We start from the raw sequence: 24,097 nt of genomic DNA on the forward strand, positions 1-24,097 counted from the left end.
GGAGGGAAAAAAAAAATTTGCCAAGTGACACAAAACACTCACCCATGTGAGCGAGGTCGATGATCGGCACCTCGCACTTGCTCAGCAGTGTCTCGCAAGTTTGGGTTACGATCGGCGCGCTCGTGCAGCAGCTCATCTTGCCTGTGGCTGGTTGCTCGTCGAAATGAGATTTCTATCTGTCTTTTTCTCTCCTTTCCCCCTCCCCGGCGCGGTCTCTGTCCCTCTCGACGGTTTGCTCTCGCAATTTCGTATCTTGTCCCCGATCTTTCCGTTCCGTTCACTCGATTCTCTTTTTTTCCCTTCTTGTCCGGTGACCGGGAGAGAAGCTGTTGGGGTTACCCTCCTTCGATCTCCGCCTCGTTCGTCCCGATCGTCTAGCTGCCGATACACGCGCTTATATATAAATACATATATATGTACATATATATATATATTTATATATATATATATATATATATTATAGGATCGAAGGAATACGTGGCTCGACGTTGCGACGCCCGTGAACACTAACCAACCACTTCTCGTGCCACGTGCGAACTCGCCCACCCGATACAGGCAATCCCGAACCGATTTCACTGGAATATCCAAAAAAAAATCATACTATTCACTGTACACCGATCGAGACGGTTTCGCGACAACGGGCCACACGCGGGTTACACGCGGTTTGCACGCGAGGTGGACAAATTGTATCAGCACGGAACAGTGTGACCGGCGACCCTAACGGTAGCCGTACGACACGAGTTTATTGTGGGGCTGGTGATGCGGCAGGTAAACGTACACGCGACTGTGAACTGGTGGGCACATGCTACGCTATCGACGGAGTGGCGGAGGGACCAATACGGAGACAAAAAGATAATACTTTACACCGCGACCGATCTGCACTGGGACGCGAACGCTCGTTGACTGAGACCCCTGCGACTTGTAAACCGACCGGACGCGCGCCCATGCGGCCGACCGCGGCCGAGTCCACCCGAAACGACACGACCGCGGCCGAGACCGCGGCGAACGCTCGCGGAGACGGTCGAGCGTGGGTTTAGGGGACTCGGCGGTTCGCGCGCTCTCACGACGAGAATAGAAATCAATTTTTAGGGGCTTCGGAGTTTTATTATATGCTTGATTTTATTTACATTGTGAAGTTATTAGATGGATCTTTAGTGTCTTCTTTCGGTCGATTCGCGAATATAAATGTTTTATCGGCTTTTGGAGTTGCGAATAAGAATTTGTGAAGATAGTATTTTGGATGTCAAATTTTGTATAATATTGAAAGGTATATGGTAATTTTAGTGAAAAATCTATGGGAAAAGTGATATGTAAATGGATATTGTAATTGTTAACACTAGAACTACCGAGCAGTTGATTTTTAAATATTCTTCTACAGAAACCATAGCAGTGCGTTGATTAAGATGTCAGTTATATTTTAATTTGTATATTGATAAATCAAGTATTTTAATTATTTTTCTAAGAAGCATGTATATGCTTTCAATTATTACGAAAGAATAAGTGAGGAATGGGTGATTTTGACCCATCTGGTAGTTGTAGTGTTAATAATAATTTTTCAATATTTCGGAAGTTTCTTTGTACTCCTATCTCAGGGTGCGAATTAAAGCGTTTGATCTAGGTGTAGACGATACGTTTCACCGAGCGATTGTATCTCGCGAAGTTGTGAATTCGTATCACCGTTATCGACTTTCATCGATCATATGCAAAAACGTTGTATTACTCCGTGACAGGGAGGTGATAATGATCGCGTACCAACGAACGCAGAGCAGAGAAAGAATAATTGTTATTTTCGCTCGGACTAAATGAACCTACTTTATTTCGCTTTCGAAAATTTGGAATCCCGTCGGTGTTGCTCGACTCGAATACTATCTACGAAACGAAAATTCTTATCGGATAAGGAACGAGAAGGCAAAAAGAATTCCACGAGATACTCGTGTAAGATTGACGCTTCTACAAACCTGCGTGTACGAATGAAAAATGAAAAGGAACCTGAAGAGACGCAAGATATAGAGACTTTCGACAGCAAGGCAATGCGTTTCGCGCGATGCCTCGAATCGCACTGTTCCGACGCGTCCGCGATCTTGAATTACCAACGCAAAGATTCGACGATCCCCCACCACGACCGGGTCTCCCTCGATCTCGCGGCTTACCTCTAATCATTACAATTAGTATTTCGCCGTTATCGTCGGCGGAGCACAGCTCGCGCCGCCCTGATCCGGGGTATCGAACGCGCGTTCCTTCATCATAGTACTTTTCCGTTGGAAGAAGAAAGAAAACGGGCGCATTAACACTTTGACCGTTACGTCACCAACTGAACGACATTATTTTTCACGCTGAAACTGTAAAACCGACGCCGGTCTCTTCTACCATTCGCAGTCTCGCGAACCTCGCCGGTGGATGTGCACGCATCGCGAGTTCGAACGAACGACAAAGGAACTCGTCATTTTTCAGGAGACTCGCGATAAGGCGTTGCGCCATTGCTTAGAAGACATAGAGCGTAAACTGCAGTTCTCCAGGGGTGGAAAGCTACGTCACTTCTAGAGCATCGCGTCTCAAACGGAAACGTACTGCATCGCACGGTGGAAACGTTGGGCGTCCGGAAATTAGAAGACTGGAGGGAACGTCACTTTCGACGATATTCCTCGAGCAATTCTATGAAACCGTTGTAATATCTAATCCAGAGTTACTCGGGGGCTAACAGCCGAAGCGATCGATTTCCCGCGGATCCCCGTGAACAGCCGTGTAACGCTTCTCCGCGATAACCGTGACAGGTTTGTACAGGGTACACCTGTTTTCGGTTCGTAATCCGGCCGCCGTGCTCGCCAGCTGTTCCTCCTGGAAGTCTCCGCTGTCCCGAGCGTGCTTCGGCTTTCATTCTTTTTTTAGGCAGCGATAAATCCCGGCGAACGATCGCGGAACGTCTCTCCGGGGTCCAGGGAAGCGGGCCGAACGGCCGTCGATCGTTTCGCTCGGATCTCCTTTGGGCAGCTCTTCTTTCTGTACCTCCCCTCGATCCGTTCGTTCCTCGCTAACGCATTTCCGTGGACGAAATAAGTTTCTTGCGCACGGTGTGCTCCTCGTGGGCGCTAGGCCTGATCCTCGCCGCTGCGGCTGGGATACCACGATCCCGATCCGCGGATCTGTTCGCCGGCGAGGATCCCGTCGCCGAGGATGTCGTGTCAGCGTCTTCTCTCCCCTTATTTTTAGACCGCGCGGCTCTCGGCGGCGACACCCGCTTTATCTTCCTCTCGCGGCCTTTATCGGGCCTCTTTGTTCCGCGCAGTGATCGCCGCTCCGAGACCGACGGTGACGTGCTGCCGCTGCTCGAGCCGCGTCCCTCCGATTCCGAGCTGAAGTCAGAACGATACGTCGATCAAAACGCGTTATCAGCCGGGCGCGTTGCCGTTTTCAAGGGTGCGAGCGGAGCGCAGCGGGACCTCGGGTATCCGAACACGTCGGCGGACTGGTCAGTTCGGATAATGGAACTGTCCTACCCTCGGATCTTTATTTGTTCCGATAAAGAAGCTTGATCGTTGGCGACGGATATTGGTGTTCGTTTGTCTAAGTCGCTTTCAAAATGACACACGATATAACATTCGAATTTATACGTCACATTGTCAAGCGTTTCATTCTATATAGCGAATTTCTTGAAATGATCAGTGCTACATTTGCATTTTTTCTATTATCGATTAATATTTTTCTGGGAACGTGTTAATACACTTAGCTTTTATGTACGCTACCGAACTACGTGGTTAAGCAACTTCGGATAATAGAGGTTCAGTTAGGAGTTCATACATCACTGGTTCGGATAAGCGAGGTTCCCACTAACGTAAGCGCCGCTCAAGTGTACCGTTAGCTGATCACCTAATGGCTAGGCTGAAGAATGTTCTGATATTATCTGCCATGCTAATTGAACCGTTTATTTAGAAAGTGACTTAAGTCCACTTAAGGAAGATTAAAAAACTATTAAAGAGTAAAATGATTATGTGGAATTGTAATTAATATAACGATTAACTTGATCCTTTTGGGAAATCTATTACAGCCACTTTCAAAATAAACGGTTCAATTCGCTGCTCGTCGATACGGTTACGTGTGAATGATCAAAACTGTAAACAAAGCAGTCAGCGAATGACTCCGCTGGTCCCTGCATCGTCCCGTTAGACATCGAGTATCCTCGCACGAGACGAGACTGGGACCGCGGCAGGCCTAATCGGTTGCTCGGCGACCTCACGTCGCCTTATCGTCGACCCTTACATTGAAATTCGAGTTTAATTGAAAACGCCGAGCCCCGATTGATTTATTGGGACATCTATTCTCGCGACGCGGTTTGTTTGCGAACTCGGTCCTGTTATGTACCATGTGCTGTTCAACGACAGGCTGCTGGACTCGTTGGAGAACGCCTCCGGGGGACGATACAGCCGGCACGGTCCGTACGACAGACCGCGAATGATCTGAAACGACGAGAGATAGGAATTAATGGAAACGATCGCGCGATGTTACGAAAATCTTTAATCGTTCGAGTGCCACGGGTTTTCCCAACAATTCGGTCGAAAAATGCTGAGACTTTCGTTTCAGCTTAGAAACTGAATGAATTTATAGGTCCGTGTGACTTTAACCCTTTGCACTCGGAAGCTTTCCACTAGAAACATTCGACGCTTTCCGACGAGAAAGATGAGAAAACATACGTAAATTAAGAAACAAAGCTGTTTTATGTAAATGTTTCACATACTGATGCATTACACGAAACTTAATACTATATATAACACCTTGAACTTTGTTATATCAAATAAAATGGTGACTGAGAGTCGAAGGATTAAAGTCATCAATATATTGGCATCTTGTTGATTTATTTTATTTTACTAAGTGGTGAATAAAATGAATTAATTGACTTAAACTTTTATACTCTATAATTATTAAATTTAATATAATCATTAAAACTATTGAATACATCGTTAATCCGTATTTACAGCTTGATATTTGTCCATTTTACATTATACAGATTCTTTTATATTCGCGGGAGAAGATTCTGCCTATAGAGGGTTAACACGATCCGTGCCACGGAAATTTCAGTCATATTTTGCTTATGAACTGTATTGATTTTTTAAATAAAATATTACGTTATATTCAAGTTTTTTAAAATTCTATATATATTGATATCGTTTCTTGATGTTTTCGGTGCTTTGTAACGTATACAGCTATTCTTGACCATGTGTCCTTCAAAAATATTTTGTTACAAAAATTAACGTGTACCATATGTGGCATTGAACGTGTTAAGGAACGAAGCTGTTTATATTTTATATTTTCATGCAACATACGAAGCTTAATATTAAATATCGAACTGTATGACTTTCCAACATCAAATCGTGCGGTGACTGAGAGTAGCCCGCGAGTGCAAAGGGTTAATGTGTAACGTTTACCTTCGTAAGCAGAAAGGCCAAGAAGATCTGAATGATCACGAGCGTGCTCGTCATAACATAGGCGACGATCACGATCCTAAGAAGCACAGGGCTGACAACCCCGGCGCATCCGTTCGCGTTGATCGTCTTCACGTCGTCCTTTTGGATCTCCGTGTGCCTGCACGGCGCCATCGCGCGCAAGTCGCAACAGCTGAACGGGACGCCACGGTCCCGGTACTCTTCGTCGGATATCCGGTTTTGCACCGCCATTTCCTCGCGCGACGCGTAATCCACGCCCTAACCGAGCAACACGTTTTTTGAAACGTTTCGCGCCGTTCGCCCGGGAAGTTCACGGAACGATCGAATCGACTGTCAAATTTTAACATTGAACGTACTGGTACTTTGTATATACCTATGCCTACTGTAACTAGTTGATTAACTAGTTATAAAATAAAGTAAATGTTCCTTATTGGAAACAGAAACAGAAGGAAGGACAAACATTGGGAAACTGATCAATCGGATAATATAGAATTGATTTCATCTTGAAATGAACGAAGACAAACGGAGAATTTTAACTCAAACTTTAAAACCGACCATTTGACCGTTCCTTTAGTGTTGCGGAAGAGAAGTTGACTTAAAACACAGCTTTTAAATACCATCATATAGACTCACTTTCTGTTTGACACTCAGGCAGTGAAACATTAACTCTTAACGGCCGAGAGCTGTTTTATAATACCCGCCCATAAGACGTTATATTACGGTAAATATTTTTTGTCAGTGCGTGATCAACAGACCAATGATGTAATAAGTTGCAATATTCGATAAAGAAAACTACAATAATGATAAATAAATGAAATGAAAACTAAATTTCTCTCTACGTCCCCGTAGCGAGGGCTTTCGGCCGTTAAGGGTTAATAATACAAAATAAAAATGACTTTTTAACTTTCCTCTTGCAAATAAGGAACGACAGAAAGATATGATTTGCGATGAAACGAATGTAAACTGGATTTTCGTGTCGATCCGATTCACCCTGTCGTCGACAAGCAAGAAAACCCAAGCTTTTGGTATAAAAACGATCATTCCGCAAGACTTCGCCGGGCAAACCGCGCAAGCCAGAAGGGTTCTTCCATTTTCACGTGTTTTGTACCGTGTTGCGGGTTACCCTTGCTGAATCGTGGATTCACCTGCCAGTCAAAGCGGAACCAATCTGCGTAGGAGGTGTGGCCGCAGCACTGGAAGATGAACTGTATCTCGTCGATCGCGTACTTGTACGACGCGGCGGACACGTACAGCCGCATCGAATCGTTGAAAATGCCGATCAACGTCTCCCGCCTGACGCTAATGTGATACCCGATAGAGGCTAACGTCGCCGCGTTCATTATTGCGCAGATCGCAATTGCTATCAGCAAGCATCTCAGCGCCCGTCTGGTCACCGCGCAGCACCGCGGCACCTTCCGTCTGAACAGTTGATGAAACTTAACGAGGAAGTAAGTACATAGTAAGTGTGCACAAATAAACAATCCGCCACGGTTTCAAGAACGTCGCGAGGCAGCGAAGAGCGCAGAATCCGTTACCGATTCCCTGTACAGTAAAAATAGCGCAGGATAAAACGAGACAAATAACGCGCGTTCCTCTTCTTCGCGAGACCATCGAGATGTCTCGGAATAAACGCGAAATTCCGTGAGAACGGTGAATTATTTATTGGCGCGCTTGATATAGGAGAACGACGCGAAAACAACTGAAAATATTCGGTCTATATTTTCGATTAGGGATAAACTTTGTTGTTCGCTGAATATTTTCGTCGGTGCTTTTGGCTGTTGTAAATGCCTCGTTTTTCAATGAAATATCGAACGATCGTTTCGGATGGGTACTCACGCGCGTATGGTGCGAACGGTGATTAAAGCAGTCGGCAGACCCATGCTGACGTTCACCAAGGTGAGTATGACGGGTCTTAAGCCGCCCGCGAACCGAATGATCTGCCACTCGGCGAATATCTCCAGGACCAACATGAAGAATCGTTTAGCCTCGAAGATGGCCAGCGTGACCGCGACACCGTAACCGAATCTCACCTCCCATCCACAGTTGCAGGGTAACCTTTCCTTCCTTTTGAATACCACGTTACTCCTCCGGCTGCTCCCGTTGCTCGACATTCAACGGTTATTCGGCGTCGGTGATCGTGCTACCTGCTCCCGGGTCGTTTCACCTGAAAATATCTTCTGAGCGGTCGAATTCGAACATTAGAAACTCGTTCGGCAAGAGTTACGTTAGCCGTGTATACTGCCGAAGCTTTTATCTTCTAATTTCTTACTTTTAACACGTGACGGCTGCAATCCTACATTTTATACAAAGAAAATGGAATTAATCCTATAGTTATAGTTAGTTAAAGTTATAAGCTACGAAATTACATTTAGGGATTCAATGACTCGTTTTAGTTTAATTTGTTTCAGTAGTTTGTTCAGATTCATCGAATTGGATAAAATATTATAATTGAAAAGATCGTCACTGAAACAAACGGTAGTGAACGTGTTAATCGTTTATCTGAATTTTTCGGTTCATCGTTCGTTTCACTGAAAAATGTCTTATAATCTGTGAAATTCGAACGTTAGGAAGTTACTCGACATTAACGTTAGGCCTACACACTGTGGAAGTGTCGTTCAGTTCAATTTCTATTTTTAATTATCCATTCGAGTTTTCCACTATCAAATATTTTATTTTAATCCACGGGTTGAAACTTTCCTTTTCGTTTCGTCGTTAGATTCCGTTGTAGATATTTCAAATATTCCAAGATTAAGAAATTATCTTCTCGACGTGTACTGTTCGCTATCCGATTTAACGGTCGGAGGGGAACAAGATGGCGGAACGTGGCAGCGTGACGCGCGTCCATTGGGAACAATTTCGACCGGACGTTGGAAACGGAGGAAAAACATATTTTTCCCGAGGCTGAGCCGCAATTGCGTCGTTACCTCGTGACCGTAATTGTGGTGGACGAGGCATTGGTGCTTTCTACGCACGATTCCATTAGCGGCGCGGCGGTTCGCTCGTTAAAAAAAAAGGAACAGGAAGCAAAAAAGGGAACTCGATTCACCGAGCCATATTGTTCGCGCGTTATTCGCGTCGCAGCGTTGCTTTACGTCGCGGAATACATGTGTCCCGATGTTTATCGGGTTGTCACGATGTCGCATGTAGAATCCAAGGTTAATTGCCCCTGCATGCAAAGCTTCTGCGACGGTCGTTCGATTCGTTTGAGACGCCGACCTTATAATTCGGTTAACGACGATCTTTTAATTAAACCTACGAACGTTCTCGTCGGCCGAATCGGACTTGGTATTCGAATAGTTTCAGACGCGGCATGCGGACGAGTATCCGCGACGATTAATCTTCAAAAGGACTAATTTATATCGAACATAATCCGGTTTGCATCGAATACCGCTGATATCGTGACATCGCAACGCCGGGAATTGGCAGAATTCTTCGAACTGTTCAGCTACGGGGCGAGACGAGAGAAATCTCGTCGACGGCGAGAGAGCGGGGGAGTGGATCATTTTTTAAATTTAACTAGCCGGCCGTGTCATCATTTGAGAATGCCTTTCGTCAGGCCGGATCGTTTATTGCGCGAACGGCCGTTTTGAAATCGTTTTATTCGAACGATCTCCAGTTGCGCGGAGCAGCCGGTTCGCGGATAATGTAAACGTCCGTGCTGAACGCGCGAAAGAGTTCGTGAACAGGTTTACGATACCCGTTCGACCAATCTTCCGGATTTCCCTGTCGGCGGTACACTCACCAGACGCCATGGCGCGAGAGATAATGCAGCCTCTTGTGGAAATTGTACGCCTTTTTTTTTTATTCGATCGTTCTCGCGGTTTTAAGGTTCGGCCCTCGGTGAACGACGTGAACGCCGCGCCGACGATGGGTCGTTGTCTTTCCTCTAAAACCAAGTTCACTAGAGACTTGTCGAATAAAGAGAGCGTGTACGATTAATAATTTATTGTCGGGAGAACAGTTTATGTACATGATGCGCTCGCTTGACCGTAGCACGCTGAATTCTAGAGCTCGCCGTACTGTACAATGTTTCCGCGGATATTACAAAGTAATTAGCGAAAACTCGGAATCGATTGTATGAAGGAAACTGAAAATTAAAACGGAGATGACGAATTGTATTTGTTGAGCTCGATGGGAATAGTATTTCAAGAGCAACTCATTTCTCGGTCGAGACTCGTACTTTCGCCATTTTGCCTGTCCCCCGAGCCGAGACGTTAAATATAGAATAATATACAGCTCCCATTCTCCTTGACTCCATAATAGCTCGAACATCATCCGTCGAGTACGAATGAAGTAAAAAGTCTTTCATCCGTTTCTCGTCGATCCCGAATCTTTTCGACAATGGTTCACTTAAACGCTACGCCGGTTTCCACGCATTAACGGTTCGATGATCCTCGCAGGTACTGAAGTACGAACAAAACGTCGTCGATCCTTATCCCCTAAATCAGGCTTGTCCAGCTACTTTACTAACCGTAACCCCATTGCAGGCAAAGGTGGCTGTTTTGCATAATACTTTGTAAGTATGAATACTGATCCCTTGTCTTAACACGCTAAGCGCCACGAAAATCTCAACTGTTTTTTCATATAGTTATTCTGTTGTAGCGAAGAAAAGTAGGAACAATTATTAATTATTTGCCATTGCAATCGTTGCAGTACATTATTCTCAACTTCGTTACGTTATTAAACATTTTCATTCGACATCGGTTATCTTGCATGTTACGATTGTTTCCAAGTAACTCAGAAGCGTCAGTCATCGGTGACTGACGTGGTTAACGTGTTAACACGTTGACTGCCACGGTGGTCACCGATGACCGGAGCATTCAAATCGCTTGAAAACAATGTTAATTTGTCAGATACCTAATGTCGAATGAGAATGTTTAATAGCGTGAATAATTGGATGACGGTCTGACGTAAGCATTTCGATACCAATTAATAAATAACTGCTGTTCTTTATCTTTGCTACAAAAGAATAATCAATACACGAAACTCTGAAGGTTTTCGTGGCAATCAGTATGTTAAAATCTTAACGCGCAGACACCAAAACAAGTGTAGTTCCTCTAAAGTTCTGCCTATGAGCCACCGAAGCTGCTTTCGCCCGCGAAAAGGTCTGTCGGACAGGCCTGCCCTAAATTAAGCGTTTTACTCCGTAAACGTAACAAACAAACGTAACAAATGAACGTAACACCAACGGAACAGGCAAGAAACGTGTTAAATTTCTCTGTCAACCGAAACAATTCCCACGTCCTTTCTTCCGTGTGCCATTGGAACGTGACCGCCATGTTTGCGCAAGCATTTCTCGCGCGGTCCCGATGAATGGAACAACCGCGACCATAACTGAGAACGACGCGACGACGCTTCGCGTGATTTCGAGGCTCAAATCACTCGGTATTTGTATATGTCCACGTAAGAGTTCTTTATACCGTAACTCCAGAACGCCAAAAACGGCAGATGCTTCGTTAAGTAGACGGCCAGTCGCATCTGACTGTTCAGATACGCTCGGAACAGAAAGGACCACCAGTACGTGGGCGGCAACAGGTATTTGTGCACCATTAATTGCATATTCAAGATTAATCTTGCGTACCAGGACAGGTGTGACGTGTCTGAAAACGATTTTTCGTCTTTAGATTATGTTCAGGTCATTGTATCTTGTAATTATATTATTATTACACTGTGCTTATATCATAATTACACTTGACCCCTGATTTACGCGAAAATCCGTTCCACGTAGGTTCGTTTTATGCGAACGTAAATAGAGCCCGTCGGTACAAGAGAAAACGAAATACTGAAGAGAAAAGCTGGTATAAGTTTTAGAAATACATTATTTCACATAGTTTAACAAAAGAGATAATAACAACGACATTTTAGAAGACAAAAGTATATCTTATTCGCTGTTACTAAATTCAAATTGCGTGAAAAACTACTGCGCAAATAGTGTTACATTTTACATTTAGTCCGCGTAAATCGAGGGTCAAGTGTACATTGTTATCGCATTATGATTAAATTGTAGTCATTGCATATTTTAAATGGAATTATACAACTGTGTGCACAGTTCCTGATTACCTATTTTCAACGAATGGTTGTTGTTCGTGGCGCTCGAGGACGCCAATGTGAGCGTGAACGCGATGAACGCGTTTGGATCTATGAACGGGTTCACCGGCCAGAGACCCTCGAGCATGGTTCGGCTCATCTTGTCGAAATCTTTGTTCTCGGTGGCGAGACACGGGAGGAAAACCTCGTCCAGTACGCGTCTGCAAAGAGCGCGGGTCTCTTCGATGTTTCCGGTGCAAAGGTTGTATCTGCGTGAAATGAAGTTCATTATTTCTTCAACTTTAGTTCGAGATTTAATAAGACTCGATGGGAGTTGTTATTTCATTTGGGACCTGGGAAAACTTCCGAACAGACTAAACAAATTTTTCGAGCTTAACTTCCGCAAATGCGCTCATAAAGTTCGACGTTTGCCGTGACGTCCGGAATCAGAGGAAATCATCGTTTCGAATCGAGTTGTCGGCGACATTGATGCACGAAATTTTGAAATTATACACTGAGAATGAGAGTGTCTTTTTGAGACGTCGAATACGAGAGTTCTTTCGAAGAATTGTCCAACGTCACGCGCACAAAACGTCCCATTTCCCGATTTTCCTTTGTGAACATTTGCCCGCGGTTCCTGGAAATCAGGCTGCGTGCTAACTATCGAAATAACCCATGGCCACGACAGACGTGTATATATTCCTGTGTCCAAGAATCCCAGTTTATGATGTCTCGTAACGTATTAGGTTGCTCGGAGAGTAACGATCCGCGCGTACGAGGACAATTTCGTCCAAGAGATCCGTAATCCTTCACGACGAACCGATCTTCTCGCGAAGCACGACGGAGCTTCCGAATAATAAAAAGAGAAACACTACGCAAGACTAAATTCTACTACTATAGACCAAGAACAGTATAAAATTGTCACGGAATGTTCGTGCAGCGATTATTTCAACGCTTTGCACTGTTCCAACGTAGGTTAATCTCTCCAATGACGTTCCCAATATTTAACCCCTTGGCCTATGATTTCTTTCTCAACTCTGACCGATAGAACTACCTTGTCGTTAATAATTTATTGGAAAAAGAGAAGAATTCTAAGCGTACGTTATGCCTATATTTCCTTTTAAGTATAATACTTGATTACAGAGGAATGTTTACTTTGAATTCGAATGAACTGAGTAATATATATATTTGTTGAATCATGTTGAAAATCTTCACGAGTCTAGTACGTGAGATCCAAAGCACGTGAGAAGCTCCAAAAGCTGGTGAGAAAGTAGAAAAAGAAACGATTGAATTTTTCGAATTCATGGAAGCATTTCGAAGATTTTATTACGTTACGAGTCCACGATGAGGCAGTTTCTGCGCCGATTCCAGTATCGAGAAAGGCGATCAACGAAAATTCGCGTCCGCGGAGTTATCCGCGGTCCAGACGCCATTGTCGTCGGTCCAATAATAAACGGAATGGACAATGGACGGAGGGTACCAAAATTAACTTTTTCTTGCTACGGACTTGTCTTCCATTCCGAGCATGCTGCCGACGACGTGCCAGAAGTGAATCAGTCCGTCGAGTTCCTCGGAACTGCTGTTCACCCCAAGATAGTCGCCGGCCAGAAGGGTGAATCCCATGAATCCGAACTGAGCCAACGCCATATCCAGTTGCGTGACACGGCTGAGACCCGCCTCCGAGGTTCTGCGAAACGCCACGCAGTGTTTTTTCCGGACGATCTTCAATGAGTCGAGGAACCTGCGAGAAAAGGAAACGGTTCAATAAAAACTCGAAGGAATAAGCAGAAGATTACTTCTCTTGAATGAAAATTTCATTTATTCGTTCGTTCGCTTTTAACCCTTTCGCTTGTAACATCTTGTTAGACTGGTGATGAAAATTTTGGATTGAATTAAAGAAATTCAAATGTTGTTTGTTTGTTTTCGATGTGAATGAAACATTACCGGCCTATTATCGATCTTTAGTCTTTGAAATAAACGTAGACATAGAATAAGCATCAAATTCTTTTCTGTTTCTACTAAATTATTAAAGATGAGGCAATTTTATCAAGCACAGTTGCGAGAACGATCATAGGACGAGGGGTTAACGAAGTTTTCATTGTATCTCATCGTTTGGCAATAATGACCAAAGATCGTTGTCTGCTAAGAAATCAATTTTCTCCCGATGAAACGAGATTGTTATTTAATACGAATTAATGAAATGATATTCAATTATCGACTGGAACGATCAATCTCGGTTTTGCTAAGATATCAGCGTTCTCGAGGAGCCGTTTCCTTCGATCTTTATCGTGCCGTTATACGTGCCATTCTTTCGAAAGTCGGATTGAAATGATGAATAAAAACGCGTTTCCATTGAATTAAGTATTCTGTTCAATATATCTTATTCGTATTCCATTTAAGAACTATTTTTCATCGATCATTACCTTAACACTTTACCGCTCCTAATTAACGTACGTTCTCAGTTGCAAAACTTTGTACCTCTAACCCTTTGCTGACGAAGATTCTCTGAAATGTACGAAACCTTCAACGGATGAAGCTAAATTCTATAATAATTGCTTAAATAATAGCACAAACAGAAACTACATGCTAATCTCTTGCTGTCCGAGTAATTAAATCAGTTGTCCGCGACTTAGTCTTTCAAATGTAAACGTTTCATCTCGTCGCAACAACATTCGTCCGCAAAGGGTTCAAACGAAACCACAAATCAACGCAAATTTCATAGATCACCGTTTGTTAAGCACTCGCAATCGAAAAGTCTACCGAAAAACAGAACTACAAAGCAGTCAAATCAACTTCCCTTGTGTATTTATTGAGATTTTCATCGGCTTATATTTTAGTTCGCACATCAACGTGATTCCCCTCAACGCTTGTATCTCCTAAATGATTGTAAAAGAAGAAATCAGGAATAGGTCATTCTGACTTGTCTGGTAGCTGTAGTGTTAATAAGCTTGAAGATCGATTGAACTGCAAACCAACGTTTCATCCGTAGAACGTTTTTCATCTTGAAGCGAACGTTATTCGTCGCAAGTTTCGCGAAGAAAGAGACGCATCGACGGCGTTGTTTCATTTTCGACGGAACATTACCAGCTTCCTGTTGATTCCACCGGCGGAGGAAAGCTTCTTCGGCGAAGTGATCGCGGATCTCGCGCGAGCCGCGGCCATTCGGGATTTCCCAGACTCGGAATAATATTTATTCAGTGGTGCGTGAACCCGGGAATGTATTCAGCAAAGATAAATCGATTAAAATACCGAAGCTGCACGCGCCCGACGATTCCCCGAATGCCAATGATCCATCGATCCTCCTCAACCGTGTATTTCCGTCACGCAGGACATTTCGCCGAGCCCCGTCTTCGCTTTCCGCCGCACTTTTACCTCGGCCCGACGAAACGAACGATCGAAGACTTCCTCGAAATATCGTGAATCCGTTGGACAGAGGAAATAATCGGGAAATCACGGTGTATTTGTTATTAATAACAAAGGATAACACGCACGACGTCCCATTTTCAAGAAAAAGAAACATTCATTCGTTTCTCTGCGAAAATACTCGAGGATGTTACACAAGCTTCATCTCCAAACAGTTTACGATCGACTGCTAAATAAATCGAAGAAAAGAACTCCTGATATCTCAACGTTAACATTGATATACAATAATCGAGCAGCCTCTATTCGCGTACACGTAAATTTCTTTGACACTAGAGCCACCAGACGGGTCGATGTGTTCGAAAATCTCTATTTTACAATTGCTAAAATCATCAGAATGCTTCTGTGAGAAATTATCGAATTACGGGTGCATAACAGGTTCCTCGAATCTTAAGGAATGTACTCTTTTAGTTCTTATAAGGAATTCGAAAATTCGATGGTAACAGTGTCAACCCCTTACCTTACAGTAACGCGTGAGACTCGTAGCGAAAATTTTAAATAGAATTCGACAAACATAAAGATTACTCGATTACTTTGAATTATAATTAAATCTTATTCTTCTGTTATCAACGATTCCATTGCAGGGCAAACGTAGACATAGAATATGCTTAGAATTTTTCTGTTTTCAATAATTATTATCGTTGAAAAATAAATCATAGGGCAAGGGGTTGAAGGTCTAGTTCTTCGAATGAAGTAAAGTCATCGTTTTATTCAATTTCACTGCAGTGTCCCGGATACTTTGTTCGATAAACAGGAGGATTAACGTTTAAAAATTCTATTTTTCTCGATTTACTTACTCGTGCGCTGTTCCAGGTCTCTTCCCGTACCAGACCCACGTGTGAAAGATGGTGGCCACGTATCTATGAAACGCGGCGCACGGCGTGCCGCTCTGTCTGGTGAACATTAAAACGTTCCTGATCGACGGTACCGCGAACAAGGATAACAGGCCCGAAAGTTTGGCAATCATCATCGTGAAAACATTATTGTAAAACATCCGCTGGCCGAGGAGGAACCTCTTCTCGTCGAAGAAGGCAGGCAATTCCGGCCGCAGCCACTTAAAGTCCATGAAAGTGTTTGGCCCATCTTTGAGGAGCGTTTGCAGTCTCGCCTCGACGACCTCTAAAAAAAGAACTTCCAATGTGTAAAGCAAGCAAACACGCGCCGCTGTTCTCCGACAGCTTTCTACTGATTCCTTTCGATCGAGGGATCTATGGGAAATTGATCGGTAGCTCGAACTCGACGCAAATGTCACGTATAATACAGTCAAACCTATTTTTGCGCGATTTCTTTTATGCGGTATATGAATTCCAACGGTGCTGTTGTTTTTCAAGTGACGAAAGCGACTTTGAACCAGTTCATCACAAGTAGATGCGCGTTTTGGACTACGAGTAGCAGTGAATTACGTGCGTTGTGAACATTTCTCCATGTATGAGAAATTAAATTCTTTTTAAATGATTCCATGTGTAATTTAACTATTTATTCTGTTTGAAAGCACTTTCTCGCTATTTCGTAAATTTCTGAACATTTCTTTTTGTGCGGTTTCTTTTATGCGGTCCCTATCTACCGCACAAGAATAGATTTGATTGTATATACTATTTCACACTTGTTCCGCGGGAAAAAGATGTAGAAAATAGTTTCGCTATAAATTCGGGTTCCTTATATACTACTTTTGGGGAGTAACCTTTGTCTATGGAGTAACCTTGGTCTATGCTCTATGGCTGCGTCATGGGCTGAACGTGGAATTTGTCCCGAAAATTTTCAATACGTCACACGAACATCGTCGACTAGGATAATTAGATCGCGAAGGAGCTGAGAAAGAGGATCGAATAATCGTATTTTCTGTATTCTACTCGACAGATTTTTATCTCTCGATCTTACATAGAGAAAACATTTCGTTGCACGTTGGATTCAGAACACTGAAACAGACTTTTCGAAATTCCTCTATAGAAACTTTACGAGTGCATCTATTGGGACTTTCAGTGATTCATAATTCAGTTTGCGTATTTCCAAGCTACTTTCTTTAATAGCTTCCCAAAAAAGCTTGTAGTAATCGCGAAAAGGAATCAGGAATAGATCATTTTGATCCGTCCGGTGGTTCTAGCGTTGAAGACTACCATCGGCTTAGTAAAGTTTTCTAAAGCGATTCTTCTTGTTATTTGAATAATTCTGGAAGAAAAAACGTGGAAACTTATTTCTATTTTTCAGTTCCAATGGAAAAGTATATTGTTGCGAGGAGTTAATGGTATTTCTATTGTTTCCTTACAAGGGAACTGGTAACTTATATGGGGCTCTTTTAACCAGCACACGTCGATTTTAAAAACTTATGTGAGACGTAGTTTTCAAGAAAATATCCGACACGTACTTTATCAGCTAATATCCACTTTGAAAGGATGAAAGGACTCCTCAAAGTTGAGAACTGAGTATATATTTTACACATTCCTGAAACTACGGTGCATACAAAAGAAATCTAAATTATCCATTTCGAAACGAACAGCTGAAAAAGAATTTATTCTCTACGCTCCCGTTTCACAGAAATTATCAAGTATACTTTCAACCCTGAACTTGTCGCCCCGTTGGCTGTTCGCTGATAAGAGAAAAAAAAATAATATTTCACATAAGTCTCATCAAAATGGCGTGTTCTGATCAAAAAGGTGCCCTTATTGAATTCTATTTCGCGTAAGAAAGTATACCAGCTTGTCAGGAGTTAACGCGATATTCCCATCGCTCCCGTTTCGAATCGATGCAATGGCAATTACGGTCGCATGAATCATCGCGCTGGACGTTTTCAGCAATGATGCCCAGTGGCAGCTGACGACCAGGGGATTTGTAAAACAAGCCCGCGCGCGTAGCACGTACGGCGTGTGGGTGATCCCGCGATCAGATACGACGAAATCCATTTGGTATTCAGAGCCATCGAAAGTGGATACATCTGTGCATTGGACGTGCCACGAATAAAGGTGCCTCTACAGTGTGACGGGACTTTTGCGCACATGTCATCTCACTTCCCGAACCAACACGCGCCGCAGTTGACATAGGAACGAGGAAGGAGACCAAGACATTAACCGGAGGTTTTTAACACTAAACTTACCAGGCGGATCGAAACGACCCACTTCTGATTTCTTTTTGCAATTATTAACCCTTTGCGGACGACTGTCGACATTCCGAGATGAAATTTTCGTATTTGGAAGACTGAGTTGTAGACAAACGATTTAGTTACTCGAACAGCAAGAGATCATCGCGAAGTTTCCTTTTTTTATATCAATTAAGCGTTTGATGTATAATTCAGCTTCGTGTGCTGAAGGTTTTGCATATTTCAAAGCATCTTCGCCCGCCAAGGGTTAACACTGCTTTTGATGAAAACGAATTCAGTGTTGGTCAGTCAAGGTCAGTAGAGTCCATAGGGGATGATGGGATAGGCTTGCCCGCGATGACAAGGGGTGGTTGGCGTTCGATGGGGGATTGTGTCATTCAGTGGATATGGTATTACAGGTGACGCGAGTTTTCTTTAGATAACGAAAAGCAGTCATGGCCTGACGGAGAGCTGCCTCACTTTGTACGGTATCTCGACAGATGATCGTAACGAGGCGTGACGGATCATCAACGTATGCGGCTACATTGTTGCCTCCTAACCGCGCGGTGCAAGATAAAAAATAGATTTAACGCCGATTCCACGTGCGATTGCTATTAAAAGAGATTGCGAGGCTCTGTCGGAGAATCATTCGAAGTCAGCTACCTTGGAACTACGTTCCTCCGAGCAGTGTGAACAAACACGATTTTACGTCGACGACGGATCAACAGAGGATACTGGATTTTAGTTACAGCCGTTCTATTTTATAAAATTGTTTTTCGTTCACTTCGATCTGTGGCTACGAGATTCAACCCTTTGAGCTCCGAGCGGCGCAATCGCGGTTCTCCGTTAGACTGTCTAAAAGTGCTAGCTTTTCTAGTTATTTATTTTTATTTTTGTCATTACAATTTTATTATTTACAATTTTTGTGTGTCAAAGTAGAAAATAATAATTCAGTTTCCGAACCGATACGTAAGTAGCACTCGAACGATTTAATTGTAGTTGATATGTTTGATTATTACAAATACGCATCGCTATCTAATGGAATGTTAACGATATACAAAGGTGATATAAAGAAAAATCACGCGTAATACAATAATTAACATTATATCAATATTATCTACGTTTGCAACGATTTCCGCATTCGTCTCTCCAACGTCGAGATAGTTAACACTAAAACTACCAGACGGGTCAAAATGACCTATTCTTGATTTCTTCCTTTTATGATTATTAAAAAAATAACAAGTGTCTCTGAGAAATTACTAGCGAAATTGATTTAGCAATACGCAAACAGAATTGTAAATCAATTGAAGTCACAATGTACGCACTTTTCCAGTTTCTATAGAGAATTTTAGAAAAGTCAATTCAACTGTTCGGTAGTGTTAGTGTTAAAACACCTTGAAACTATGCTCGTTTTCAAAAATTGAAATACAGTTTCGACTATTCATTGGTAATGAATTAACACGTTGACTGCCACGAAAAACTTCAGAGTTTTATGTTTCGTAGCAAAGATAGAAAGGAACGTTCATTTCTCTTTTGGCATTGCGATCATTAGGTTAGATTATTATCTATTTATATACGCCATTGAACATTGTCATTCAACGTCAGTTGTCTGACAAATTATAATTGTTGTAATTGTTATAATCGGATTTCTCTAGCGCCAATTGGATTGATCGAACACGTTCGTCGAAAAGTGATGGCGTTGCTCTATGAGACTCCCAGTCCCCTTTACCCAGCATCCTAAAGGATAAAACCGATTGCCAAAACTATTTGAGTGAAAATTTAGGATTGAATTAAAGAAATTCAAATGTTGTTTGTTTGTTATCGATGTGAATGAACTATTTCTAGTCTATTATCGATCTTTAGTCTTTGAAATAAACGTAGACATAGAATAAGCATCAAATTCTTTTCTGTTTCTACTAAATGATTAAGGATGAAGCAACAAATATCTCTGGTCTATTATCAATCTTCAGTCTTTGAAATAAACGTAGACATAGAATAAGCACCAAATTCTTTCCTTTTTCTTCCAAATTCTTAATTTCTTCGAGAAATGATGGCGTTGCTCTATGAGAGACACCCAGTCCCCTTTACCCAGAATCGTAAAGGATAAAACCGATTGCCAAAACTATTTCGGGGCCGTTCGGTTTCTAAACACGCGCGGTAGAAAGTTAGATCATCGGCGCGTTATGTCACCGCGCGTGTTGCGTAAAAGGCGTCCCGTCTGCTTTCACCGTACGAAAAACGTGTCGCGTCCGGCGGACATTAGTTTTATTTCGGCGAGAGCGATGCATCGGCGCGCGGCTCGATTCGTTCGGCCATTTTCGAAACTGCACGCGGACGGTAAGTACGTACTACACGAGCTGCATTCGAAGCTCTCGAGCGTCAAGAGGAAAGTGAGCCGAGGTCGCCGCGTTTCTATTCGCACTTTCATTAGCCGGTGCAATGCTTAGAACCTAGAAACGCGAAACTAGACGATGACCGATGGGTGCTCGCTCGTTGCCAACCGTACGGATGATTTTCGAATTGGACACCGGTTTGAGAGAAATATCGCTGTCGCGATGATGGAATCGTTAAACGGTCGACCTGTACATCGAATCGTTAATTAATGAGCTATATATGAATCATTAGAACCATCGAAGTGAAATGCGTTCGTATTGTCGTTGGTAGATTTGTATTTTATAATTTAACACGCTTAGTGCCACGTGTACCACATATGGTACGCCGAATTTTGTAAGAAAATATTTTAAATGGACACATGGTAACGGTATACGTTACAAAGTAGTGAAGACAAAGAAACGATATCGAAATATGTAAAAATTACCAAAAGTTTGAATATAATTTATTATTATATTGAAAACATCAATACTGTTGATAAGTGAGAGATAACCGAAGTTTCCGTGGCACGGGACGTGTTAAGAGCTAGTAAATATAGTGTTGCATGTTATTGATGGTATTATTGTTAGCAGTGGCAGTGACAGTAGCGGTAGTGGTGGCATGAGCAGTAGCAGTAGCAGTAGCACTAGCAGTAGCAGTAGTAGTAGCAGTAACAATAGAAATAGCAGGAATAGTAGCAATAACAGTAATAATAAAAATAGCAGGAATAGTGGCAATAACAGTAATAGAAATATCAAGAATAGTAGCAATAACAGTAACAATACAAATATCAAGAATAGTAGCAATAACACTAACAGTAGTAATAGCAATAACAGTAACAATAGAAATAGCAGCAATAGTAGCAATAAAACTAATACAAATATCAAGAATAGTAGCAATAACAGTAACAATACAAATATCAAGAATAGTAGCAATAACACTAACAGTAGTAATAGCAATAACAGTAACAGTAGAAATAGCAAGAATAGTAGAAACAACAATAACAACAGAAATATCAAAAATAGTATCAACAGCAATAGCAACAGCAATACCAATAGTAATATTATTACCAACACCAACTCGCAATTGACTATAACTATCAAAAAAAATTATTGCATCAAGAATCGTCGCGTATCGTTAGAATATTCAAAGAAAAATCACGTAAAGTGAAATCGTCGTCCGTAATATCCCCCACGAGATATGTATTCCGACACGAATGTACAATTTCCAACGGCGTGCGGAATTTCAGGCCGTTACGAAACCTTCCTGCGAACGTCCTTCGCGATCTTAGAAGAGCCAGCCGGGCGGTGCCTGGTTTTCTTTCCTTTGTCTCTCTACTCTTGACCGGCCATCCTCCGTGCGCGTATAAAAATGATCGGCGGACAAGTAAACGGGTTTCAGGCGAGTACGCTGGAATCGGGTGGCCGACGCACGCCAAACTTGTTTCCAAGTAAAAGTAGGCGTGCTGGCTCGTCCTCCGTGTCTTTCACTTCTTCGTCGAAACAGTGTCAACGACATCAAGGATGAATAAAACGTTCCCTATGTATCTTAATGCCAGAAATCATCCGAGAGCCCAGCGATTCGCGCGGAATAAATCGCCTTCGGAGATCTTCGCCGTTGCACGGAATTCCGTGGACATCGGGGAATCGTTCCAAAAATCGTCTAATCGATAATTACCATTAATTCCAATGGAGAGGTGATGTCGGGTACGCGTTAGAACAGATACTTCGTACGTTACACAGCGATTGCTCGCATTCGATAGTTAAAAGAAAAAGAAAGACCGCACGAAGTGAACGCTATGGCGATTCTAATTGATTCTAATTTGAATATCATTATAGATGTTATTAGCACGAATCGGGAACTTCATAGTTCTCACTTCGTGCAGTCTGTGTTTCATCGTCGAACTGGCCGTTTTGATTCATCTTCGATGTTACGATCTGTAAAGGGCAATATTCAAATATTTACGCATGCACATCGTCGGTGCTATGAAATCCATTTAAAAACTAAACACTGCAGGGCACAGCAGCGAGGCACAACTGTCCGTTTCTCGGTCGGCTAAACTCGTCTTCCTCGAATAAGCGTTTCACTTTGAAGCGGCGGATCAAGCTTATTTACTCCTAACAAGAAAAGTGTGCGCGCGGTGCGCTTAAAGAAATTTTCACTCCAGAAAAGGGCGAAACACTTGTGTCACCGTCATAGCGAATCAACGGCCACCCTAGAATTCTGCAATCACAATCACACAGATTCCAGAAACCGCTCGACCCGCGTGTATGTCATTTTACGGACGTTTATCGTTCATTTGTTCTGTCGTTTCCAGAGAAATCGAGGTTCGTGCATTTAGATCTCGGAAATTAGGGATTTATAAATGGATTTATAAATAGATACATTCGTATAATTAACTAACATTTATAAAATTCCATGTGCGTCGAATTGACGCGATCGAAGCCTAGTGTTAACGCTAGAACTACCGAGTATTTAATATCGATTTCTAATCCCGATAAAAATTGTAACAATGGATTATTTTCAGTTTCTTCGGACATTCATTATAGTATTCAAGTGAAACTTTATTTTCAAGATCACTTCGAAGATTCGCTGCTTCTAAGATAGCAATAACTGCGGTACAAGGGAATCGAAATCATTTTGACTTACAATTAACGTTAGAGCAGACCTTGAAATTGGATCGCGTGTTTCCTACGTATCCATCTATCGCACGCGACCACCTCGAATGCGTGAAACCTACGAACTAATAAACATTTCGATCGTGTCGTAAATAAAACAACTGGCAACGATTCACCGACATCGCGAAGCAAGAGTCCGCAGCGAATCGTAACCCGATTTTCCAAAGATCGCCAACGCAGTCGGAATTTCACGATCGTACACCATTCTCGACGCTCGAGCTACAAATCCACGGATTTCTATAAACATTCGGCAAATGTTTATCGCGAAGTTCACGAACCCTGTGTTCCTTATGCTCGAAATCGCGTGAGAACAGTTGCATTCGGGAAATCTGGGCTAATCCGTGTAAGAGGTGCACTGACCTGACAGATCCGCTTCTTCCTTTTCCTGGCTGCCGACTCGATCGACTTTCTCCATGGTCTTCGAGATTTATATGAAAGATTCAACGAATTTCTACGGGGAACGATGAAACTCTACTGTCGGCATCGAGTCGTCGCCAGACACCATAAACCGCCGCGAGTTTCACCGCGAAAGTCAGGAAACACTGGGCGGCCGAAGAAATCGGAACTCGTCTACCGGTCTATGTAACGCGGAAAATCAGCCGAGGAAGAAGTCATTTATTGTCGCTGATAATGCACGCTACAAGCCGATCACCCGGACGTCGATTCCTTCGCGGCGGCGGCGTATGCCACAGAGGAACGAAAGAAACTGATGTCGATCGCACATCTTTGGAGAAAGGTATCAGCAACGAGTCTCCTACTTTTCCCTCGCTCCTGCCTTCTCCCGCCGGCCTGATCCTGTTACCAACGTGCGTGTACTCCGGCGAGCGCAACGAGCAGCCAGCTCGGCCAGGTGTACATTATTCCGCTGCGAGTTTAGCTTCCGATGCAACGCTGTTGTCTTTGAAACTCCCATCGTGTGCAAGTTTCCCTGTCTTCTCCGTGTTACACGCTTTTAACCCCTTGTACGATCTTTGCTACTGAGCTTGACTGACTAATTTTATTAGCAATAATGTATATGGATAATGAGAAACATCTCGTTTTTGTCTTTGAAACTCCCATCGTGTGCAAGTTTCCCTGTCTTCTCCGTGTTACACGCT

General features: G+C 42.9%; 3 protein-coding genes across 10 annotated transcripts in view; 1 reads left to right on the forward strand and 2 right to left on the reverse strand.

Moving 5' to 3' along the window:
- The window catches only part of LOC116427466 (uncharacterized), a 38,675-nt gene extending 36,577 nt beyond the window's left edge, over positions 1–2,098 (reverse strand). The window contains exons 1-3 of one of the 8 annotated variants that reach the window (XM_031977859.2): positions 1,959–2,053; positions 512–575; positions 43–378 (exon numbers count right to left, since the gene is read on the reverse strand). In XM_031977859.2, coding sequence (XP_031833719.1) covers positions 43–136 — 94 coding nt within the window. In that variant the 5' untranslated portion in view covers positions 137–378; positions 512–575; positions 1,959–2,053. Of the gene's footprint in view, positions 1–42; positions 394–511; positions 996–1,958 lie in introns of those variants that run through there. The other 7 variants (XM_031977856.2, XM_031977857.2, XM_031977860.2 and 4 more) reach the window with 7 other exon arrangements.
- Positions 1–24,097, forward strand: part of LOC143174758 (uncharacterized) — a 124,175-nt gene that overhangs the window by 10,780 nt on the left and 89,298 nt on the right. The window lies entirely within an intron of this gene.
- Positions 9,350–23,716, reverse strand: LOC116427357 (uncharacterized). Its single transcript, XM_076369851.1, has 5 exons — positions 23,361–23,716; positions 15,680–16,001; positions 12,970–13,203; positions 11,496–11,731; positions 9,350–11,035 (listed from the first exon to the last, which is right to left on the reverse strand). Exons 1-5 carry the CDS (start codon positions 23,413–23,415, stop codon positions 10,809–10,811), a joined length of 1,074 nt encoding a protein of 357 aa, XP_076225966.1. The 5' UTR covers positions 23,416–23,716; the 3' UTR covers positions 9,350–10,808.

The sequence above is a fragment of the Nomia melanderi genome, chromosome 8 (assembly GCF_051020985.1).
Source record: "Nomia melanderi isolate GNS246 chromosome 8, iyNomMela1, whole genome shotgun sequence".
NCBI lineage: Eukaryota > Metazoa > Arthropoda > Insecta > Hymenoptera > Halictidae > Nomia > Nomia melanderi.